The following is a 9,539-nucleotide window of genomic DNA, read 5'->3' as shown; positions in this document are numbered from 1 at the left end:
GAATATGGAATTGGATAAGCCAAATGATGAGGTAAGTGTTGGGATTGAGGAAGATTTAAATGAAAGACTGACAGAAGAAAACAACAAGAAAAAAGATGTGAATGTTGAAATGAATACTAATGAAATGGGAGGTTTGTTTGAAAAAAAAGGAGATGACAAACAATATGAATGTGGAAATGGAGAGTCATATTGTCAAAAGTGTGAAAGAAAAGAAAACTGATGAGATGAATGTTACAATGGAGGATGTGGTAGTTGAAAATTTGAATGAAAAGGAGGAAAATGTACAGAAAGTGAATATGGAATTGGATAAAAATGAACAAGAGATTATATTTTAAAAGACAAATGATGAGGTAAGTGTTAGAATTGAGGGAGATTTAAATTTAAATGAAAGAATGAGACAAGGAAACAACACAAAACAGGATGTGAATATTGGAATGAATACAAATGGAGTGGAAGATTCATTAGAAACAGAGGAGACGAAAAAGAATGTGAGTGTGGAAATGGGAAATCATGGTGTGGGTGCTGGAACGGAGAATGATGAAATGCAAGATAAAAGTTGTGATGAAGAAGAAGAAGAAGCATCACGAGAAGAAGTGATGGAAAATGTTTCTAAAGAGTCAATAAGGATAGTTGAAATAGAAACTGAGAAAGAAGAAAATTTGGTTGAAAAAAATCAGAAAGAAAGAAGTGTGAATGCGGAAATGGAGACAGAAATTATAAAAGATTTTAATGAAAAAATGCAAACAATAGTTGAACAACAGCATACAGTAATAAGTGTGAATGTGCCATTGAATAGTGAAGTAGTGGACAGTTTGTTTCAAAAAACAAGTGGTGATGAAGAAAAAGCAGCAACAAAAGAAGGAATAGCAAATGTTTTAGGAGAGTCAATAGACATGATTGGAATGGATACTGAGAAAGCAAAAAATTTGGTTGAAAAGGTTGAGAAAGAAAAAAGTGTGAATGTTGAAACTGAGACTCAGATGGATGAAGATTTTAATGATAAAACAATTGATGATGATGAAGAAAATACAAACGAAGTGATTGCAAATATTTTGGGAGATCTGAAGAATGATAGTTTATTTTCAGGTGCAATAGATACAAATATAAGCAGAGCAGGAGAAAAAATTGGAGAAGAAGGAGTTATTAAAGAAGGGAAAAGAGAAGATGAAGAAAATAAAGGAGAAAAAAGAGAAAAAAGAACAATATGATTACCAGCTGTATACAGATTGCCTTTTAATAAAAGAGAGGTTGAAATCACAAAAAATATTGAGAAGGGAATGTTAACTGTTGCAAGATACTTCATGAGCTTTGGAGAAAAAGAAGGGTAATTTGATGAATAAATCATAACATATTTATCTATTATTAGACAACAAATATCATATTATAGTATATTATATACAATTTACAGGTCGTTTGTTTACTATAACAACAATGGAGAGATGATAACAGATGAAGTAATAGCAAGCTTAATGCACCAAGTTACGTGGAAGCAATTATGATAGACGTATGGGCAGGAATTCTAAACAGGCAAGAGATACATGCTGGGACAAACACCAAAAAACGATTGTTCATGCTAACATGTATAGTGGTAAGAAAAATTAATAAATTGAACATATACATAAAAAATTTATTGATGAAAAAGAAAACTGAATGCTATCTAACATAATTCCTAAAAATATAGGCACCCAATTATCTGAAACATAACAGAATACTCAACATACATAAAGATGATTTCAACACAAATGTGGAGGATTATCTGAAGGGCAGAAAACTGAATGAGAATATGACAGGACATGATCTGGTAAGAAATGAAACAAGTACGGTATATGTTATATATATAAAAATATATACAAGTGCTTCTTATTTGTATTATAAAAACATACTGAAATGTTAAATTGCAGGTAATGTTCCCAGTATGCAAATCGAATCACTTTTACCTGTTGTGCTTCAATCTTAACACTGGTGTTCTGGAGATTATCAACAATTCAGCAAAAAAAGAAAACTTGAAGACAAAATATGGAAATGTTCCAAAAAGATTTTTAAGTACTATTTATGTAAGTACATATTGTAAAACCTATATAACTAATACGTCAATGTGGACTTAGGTGACCATATTGAAAGGATATCTAGAAAAGAAAGGTAACAAGAAAGCAGCTGAAAAGATTGGATCAGGTATTACAATCGAGCTACAAATGGCCTGGAGAACAAATGACAATAAGGTTGACTGTGGGGTTTTCTTAATGCGTCACATGGAAACATACAAAGGTGAATATCCATGGAACAGTGAGCTACCAACAGACGAGGAAATGCAGATTAGGTGTTTAAATGAACTGCGAGTAAAGTACGGAGTGAAGATATTGAGCGATACAGAAAATACATATTGGCCTGAGTTGGATGCGAGAAGAAAAGAGTACGAAAAAAATCATGATGAAAAAACAAAGATGCAGAAGCTAAAAGAAGGGATAACCAAGGCCTCAAAAATGAAAATTTGACTGTTTTAAGAAGGAATGAATTGATGTAAGAGGAAACAATGTTTTGTGATTCATATAATCTGAAACAAATAGTATTAATGTATGTAAATGTACCTGATACATGAAAAAAGTTGAAATTTATAAAACAAGTAGTATAAAACATACGTGATGTATGAATGTTGGAAGTGTTATATAAAAATTTGTTTGATAGATAAACAAAAATGCAAATTTTTAAAAATCATTATTGGTTAAAAAAAATATTAAGATACATATGATGTAAGATACATATTAAAAAAAAAAAATACAATGCATGTAATGTATGTTATTGTAATGTAAATATTTTAAAAATAATCATTAGTTAAAAAACATATTAAGATACATATGATGTTTATTAATGTAAATTGCACGTGACAAATGGATTTTTACACACAAAAATGCATACATACATACATACATATATATATATATATATATATATATATATATATATATATATATATATATATATATATATATATATATATATATATATATATATATATATATATATATATGATATAAATGCATGTGATGTATGTTATTGTACGTTAACTATAACAAAAACATTTATAGAAAAATCTGGAGAAAATAGTATATATATTACAACATATCACTAATAAAACCAAAAAAAAATTACTTAAAAAAAGAACGTTACTATGTATTAAACTGAATGATATAAAAAATATTCAAAATTATTGATAAAACTCAAAGTCTAAGTAAAAACAAAATAGTTCTTTAATCATCAACATATTAAACTCATATAACGTAAAAAAAATGTGCTTAATGATCATTGTCTTCGCCTTTGTCTGAATAAACATCTTCGTCATCATCCTCAGAATCAGTAAACTCTGAATCAAGGTCTGCAGTGCAAGTACGAACATTATGACCAATCCCTTTACAACGATGACACTTTCTCATATTTACAGACGATTTACTTGCAGCCTCTTCTCGAGCACTTTTATACCTTTTACTGCTGTGTTGACCTTTGTTTGAAACGACAACTGGAGCACGAACCTTTACATTACTTGGCTTTAAAAATCCCAAAATATTCTCAATTTATTGAACCTTTGTAACTGAAGAATGTTGGTCAGGGATGGAAGGTGCAAATTCTTTAACAAAGCCATCAAACTTATTACTAAAAAGCTGGAGTATTTCTTTGTCATTCTTACAATTAGAAAAAACTCTCCTAAAAGTATTGAAAAGATGTTTGGTAATCATGTAGGCATCAGAATGGTAATTAACACCAGCAAAAATAACATTCAAAGATTCATATGCATCTTTAGTCCACCTCTTCAATATGTGTTGTTTAGGAATTTCAAAAATGTCATTAATTTCATAAACATGAAATATGTGACGACACAAACGGCCTTCACGGTTGAACAACAGCCACGGAGAATGTGCTTCACCAGATACAGAATGAAGATAAATCTGAGGAAATAAAAAAAAACATATATGAGGAAAAGCAAAAAAGCAAAAAGTAACACAAAAAAAAGCATCAAAACTTCATTTTAAAAAAGGGACATAAATAACAGAAACAAATAGAAAAAAAAATGAAAAAACTAACTTGTAAATCATTTTCTTATGAGGAGGAATGAACTTTTCCTAGAACTTCACAAATCTTCTTAAGTTCATCATCACCATCAGCAACACAACTTATTTGAGAACACGTTTTATCATATTGAAAAATTTCATCTTGAACTAACAAAAAAAAGGTAGGAGTGTACACGTCTCTTGCTTGAAGCTCAATCGACTTAACAGTTCTACACTTAATAGATCTGCTTTCTATTTGAGAATCTATCAATCTGGTGTTATGACGATGCTTAACCATGGCAGCATCAAATCTAGAAAAGAAATCAACTAAATTTGAATGCTTATTTTTGCATCTAGAGAAAAACGAATTCTCACTTTCAGATAATGAGGATGTTCGCATTAAGCCATTCATTGGTACATCTCTAAAAAAGCAAGGAATCCACATCTCCTTGATTGCATACATATCGTCAAACCACTTTGCACCATCTAACTCAAAATCTTCAATTAACGACTTCCAATATCTTTCAAAAGATGATACAGACATTTCTTTGTTCCAAAATATGTAATTCATACGTTTGCGGAAAACTTTATTATTATACAAAACATAACCAACCTGAAAAACACATGTAACAAAACAAAAATATTAAGATACATCATATGAATATTAACAAAAACAAAATAACTTGGTGTTGAAAAATAAATAGATATTAAAATACAACACATGAATGATAAAAAAAAATGAATGAAAAGTTACCATTTCATTTAAGAAAATATAAAAAACAAGAGATGAATGATAAAAAAAATAAAAATAAAATAAATATACATAAAAAGTTACATGTTCTTTAAGCAAATAAAATTAAAATGCATCAAAATGAATGATAAAAAAAAAAAAATTAAGTTACCTTATCCTTTAACTTCTGACTGATGTGCCACATACATAATCTGTGTTTTGCATAGGGATGAGCAGATTTCTCGATTTCCCAAAACCAAACCGGTACCGTACCGGTACCGAAAATCGGTACTAATCGGGATTCGGTATCGGTTCCGGTCCTTGATTTTAAGCTAATTCGGTATCGGTATTTTTCGGTACGGTACCATTCGGTATTGGTCTAATTCGGTATCGGTATTTTTCGGTACGGTACCAAAAAAACAAAAAAAAACATATTTAAACCGTATTAAATACATGTAAAAATCGAAAAAATGTAAATTCGGGACAAACGGTATAATACCGAAAATTACCGTTACCGAACCGGTACCGGTATTGGAAAAATGGTACGGTACCGGTATTCGAAATTGGGTAAATTCGCTACCGGTACTTTTCAGTTCTGGTACGGTTCGGTACCGGTTCCGTACCGTGCTCATCCCTAGTTTTGCAGTTTTAAACTTCTCAGCCACCGCTTCCAACACTGCAGGGTCGTGATCAGTAGTAACCAAACCAGGTTCATTAGAGAAAGTTGTTAAAAAATAGTCAATAAACCATTTGTACGAATCAATAGTTTCACGCGATAGCAATGCAGCACCAAAAATAACAAGCTTCTTGTGATTATCAATACCAGTGATAGGAACAAATCTCATATTGTACCTGAAAAAAAAAACCAATAAAAAAAACAACATTAAGAGCTAACATACAACTAATGATTGTTAAAAAAAAAAAAACAAGTTCACATAAAAAACAAAACAAAATAAAAAAAATACCTATTGGTACCATATATTGCATCAAATGACACAATGTCACCAAATTCTTTGTAATTCATTTTAGACTACTGATCGGCCCAAAAAACACCAGTTAAACAACCTGCTTCATCACATCTATACTCGCAAGTAAAATCAGGTAAAACCTCCTTCTTCCTAAGCAGATTTTCAATGACAATATAAGCATCAGTTTCACCAATATGCCTTAGCAAATCACGCCTAAAATTTTTGTAATCTACATTAGTAGGACAAACCATACCATAACCACCACTAATATCACAGTTAATATAATGAGCAAGCATAGGGCCAATATTAGACTTTATAAATAGATCCTGAATAAAGTTCATATCAAAATACTGCATCTTTCTCTTCTTGTTTAGCGAATTCTTATTAGCTTCAGAAACAAGCTTATGATTGTTCCCCTCAAAAAACTTGAAAATGAATATCTTACCATTTTCATATTTACACCTTAGACTAACCTCACAACCACACTTAATTGTTGAAGACCTACGGTTAGCAAATTTAGGAGGTTTATTCGAAGAATTTTCATCATTAACCTGATTATCATCAACTTCTTTACCTTTCCTAGATTGGCATTTCGATTTATTATTCACAGCCTCCGCATGATTATAAATAACACTTGAATTCGATATATCAACATGATTAGAAACAACACAGGGTTCATTAACAAGAGTATCAACAGCTAATCTTTTAGGAACACCCGACCTGATACACCTGAACACAACGTAATTGATAGTACCATCAGCCAACCTATTAAATAAAGCTTTCTTGACATCAAATCCAGCAAATTCAACATAGCTATCATAAAAATGCAAGCAATGATCATAAGAAGGATAAACAGAATCAACAACAGCCTTTAATGCATAAGGAACTACTGGAAACCATAACCTAGAACCATTTGAAGTTCGATGCTCAACTGAACTCAGTATATGATTATATTCATCAATAACAGGGGAAGCATTCAGAACATATGTAAAGAAAAAAACATAAGTAAGAACAATAAAAAATATTAACATACATGTGATGTACGATAATAAGTAACACGAGAACATGAAAAAAGTAACAAAAGTTTTGGATCGAAAAGTAAAATGCGTCTGATGTATGATAACATCTAAGAAAGATAACATAAATTATGAATACGAATTAAACAAATAACACACATATGACGTCTGTTAATATAATAATAAAAACAGTATTGTATTACAGTAAAATGCATCTTATGTATGATAACAACTAACGATAAATCAAAATAATGTATATGTATTAAACAAATAACATACATATGACGTATGTTAATATAATGATAAAAACAATATTGTATTACAGTAAAATGCATCTGATGTATGATAATATCTAAAAGATAATCAAATAATATATAGGTATTAAACAATAACATACATATGATGTATGTTTATATATTGATGAAAACAATATTGTATTACAGTAAAATGCATCTGATGTATGATAACATGTAAAGATAAAACACATATTGTATAGGCATTAAAAAATAACATACATATAATGTATGATAATATATTGATGTAAACAGTATTGGATTCTATAAAATTGAGAATAAAACAGTAACATACATTGAATGAATGATAGTATAAAAAGAAAAATAAAAGAGTAACATATGAAATTTAAATAATTATCAAACTTACCATATGAATCAGCGATATTGACTCCAGAAACATTAGGAAATACAGGATGATTAATACTCATCGAAGAAACTGAATCAACTGCAGAATAATTGGATGAGGAAGCCATTGAATGAATTGAGGTAGACGATGGAGAATGAACTATAAAATGATCGATTGAAGATCAATAATTTAAAGGATGACGACAATGAAACAATTAATTCAATATGAAGGAAGAGGACGACGAATAATGAATAAAAAAAAAACTGAAAATTGAATTAACTGATCAGTAATTTAAAAAAATAAAACAAAAAATAAAAATATAAAAAGGAAAAGACACAAATACCCTTACCTATGTAAATTACCTTGAACGTAAAATAAAATAAGGGAAGAAGGAAGAACGGCGGCGATGAGAGAAGGATGACAAGATCGACGACGTAGAGCTGCTTATTCCCTTATCGCTGGACATACATCTTAATGCTGGATCGCAGCCCTATATATATATATATATATATATATATATATATATATATATATATATATATATATATATATATATATATATATATATATATATATATATATATATATATATATATATATATATATATATATGGGTCCACTTTTTTGGGGGAAGTAGGGGGAAGCAAATTTTTTTTTTTAAAATTTTAGTTTTTTTCAAAAAAAATTTCAGACATTAAAATTAGGTAAAAATATGAACATTTAAAAAAGACACTTTGTGACGAATATTACTATTTTGACGGTAAAACGCTCGAAGAAAAAAATGAAAACATTCAATGCATTGAATGTTTTAATTCTGAGTTTTTTTGTATCGTTTGGTTTTCATCTTGTGTGACGTGTTTTTTTTTAAATTTAGCCCGATTTAGAGTTTAGGGTTTAGTGTTTTGGGTTTAGTCCCTAAACCTAAAACCCTAAACCCTAAACTCTAAACCGTTCTTGTTTAAATATTCAATCTAAACCCTAATTTCTAAACCCTAAACCCTAATTTCTAAACTCAAAACCCTAATTTCTAAACCCTAAAAGCTAAACCTTAATTTTTAACCCCTAATTTCTAAATTCTAATTTCTAAACCCTAATTTCTAACCCCTTAAAAAAAACTCAGAATCAAAACATTCAATGCATTTAATGTTTTCATTTTTTTCTTCGAGCGTTTTACCACCAAAATAATAACATTTATCACAAAGTGTTTTTTAAATATTCATATTTTCATGTGATCTTGATGCTTGAAAAAAATGCTTCCCTCTTGATTATATATATATATATATTCAATGTTGTAAAAAACCCGATTACTCATCGATTAATCATTTTTAGGAGTAGTCCGTTTCGATTTTCAAAAATTCGTTTAATTAAACGGTCAACGTCAATTGATGGATCAAAATCGAATTTGATAATCAAAGGCAGTTAAAGTAAAAAATGGTTCACATTTTAACATGAATTAAAACTATATTTTTATAGTTTTGAAGCAAAATGAACAATTTTAGATAATTCTGTTAAAAAATTTCTTTATATTTATGGTTTTTTTCTATAGTTACACATATAATTTTTAAAATTTAATATTTAAATATATACAGTACAATCCGATTAATCTCTGATTAATCCCCGAATTATCGATTAATCCTTTCAAAATCCCGACCGATTAATCCCCGAATAGCGAATTTTGCAACCTTATATATATATATATATATATATATATATATATATATATATATATATATATATATATATATATATATATATATATATATATATATATATATATCAAAAAGTTTTTGTTGATTGTGGTTATAAGTTATTTAAGATTGTTTATATATATATATATATATATATATATATATATATATATATATATATATATATATATATATATATAATTTTAATCAAGAGAGAAACACTTTTTAGGGGGATGTGGGTGAAGGGGAAGTAAATTATTTTCGTTTTTTTAATTTTTTTTCAAATATCAACATCACATGAAAATATAAACAATTAAAAAAGACAATTTGTGATAAATGTTATTATTTTGACGGGAAAACGCTCAAAGAAATAAATGATAACATGCATCATATGTAATTATTAAGTCTTTTTTAAGGGGCTAGAAATTAGGTTTTAGAAACTATGGTTTAGAAATTAG

The 9,539-nt window shown here is 28.7% G+C and overlaps 1 protein-coding gene across 1 annotated transcript; it reads right to left on the bottom strand.

The window, feature by feature from the left end:
- Window positions 1–3,290: 3,290 nt before the first annotated feature.
- On the bottom strand, window positions 3,291–5,794 carry LOC139854517 (protein FAR1-RELATED SEQUENCE 5-like). Its single transcript, XM_071843818.1, has 6 exons — window positions 5,736–5,794; window positions 5,394–5,622; window positions 4,943–5,149; window positions 4,108–4,653; window positions 3,576–3,938; window positions 3,291–3,524 (listed from the first exon to the last, which is right to left on the bottom strand). The coding sequence occupies exons 1-6, from the start codon at window positions 5,792–5,794 to the stop codon at window positions 3,291–3,293; spliced, it is 1,638 nt and encodes a 545-aa protein (XP_071699919.1).
- Between the last annotated feature and the right edge of the window lie 3,745 nt (window positions 5,795–9,539).

Source organism: Rutidosis leptorrhynchoides, chromosome 6 (genome assembly GCF_046630445.1).
Source record: "Rutidosis leptorrhynchoides isolate AG116_Rl617_1_P2 chromosome 6, CSIRO_AGI_Rlap_v1, whole genome shotgun sequence".
NCBI lineage: Eukaryota > Viridiplantae > Streptophyta > Magnoliopsida > Asterales > Asteraceae > Rutidosis > Rutidosis leptorrhynchoides.
This window is presented reverse-complemented; position numbering and strand designations above follow the sequence as displayed.

Coding starts and splice junctions, on each gene's coding strand:
- LOC139854517 (XM_071843818.1), bottom strand. CDS start 5,794: ATGAATTACAAAGAATTTGGTGACATTGTGTCATTTGATGCAATATAT. Junction 5,623..5,735: donor GCAATATATGGTACCAATAG/GTATTTTTTTTA, acceptor TTTTTTTTTCAG/GTACAATATGAGATTTGTTC. Junction 3,939..4,107: donor TTTGTGAAGTTCTAGGAAAA/GTTCATTCCTCC, acceptor TTATTTCCTCAG/ATTTATCTTCATTCTGTATC.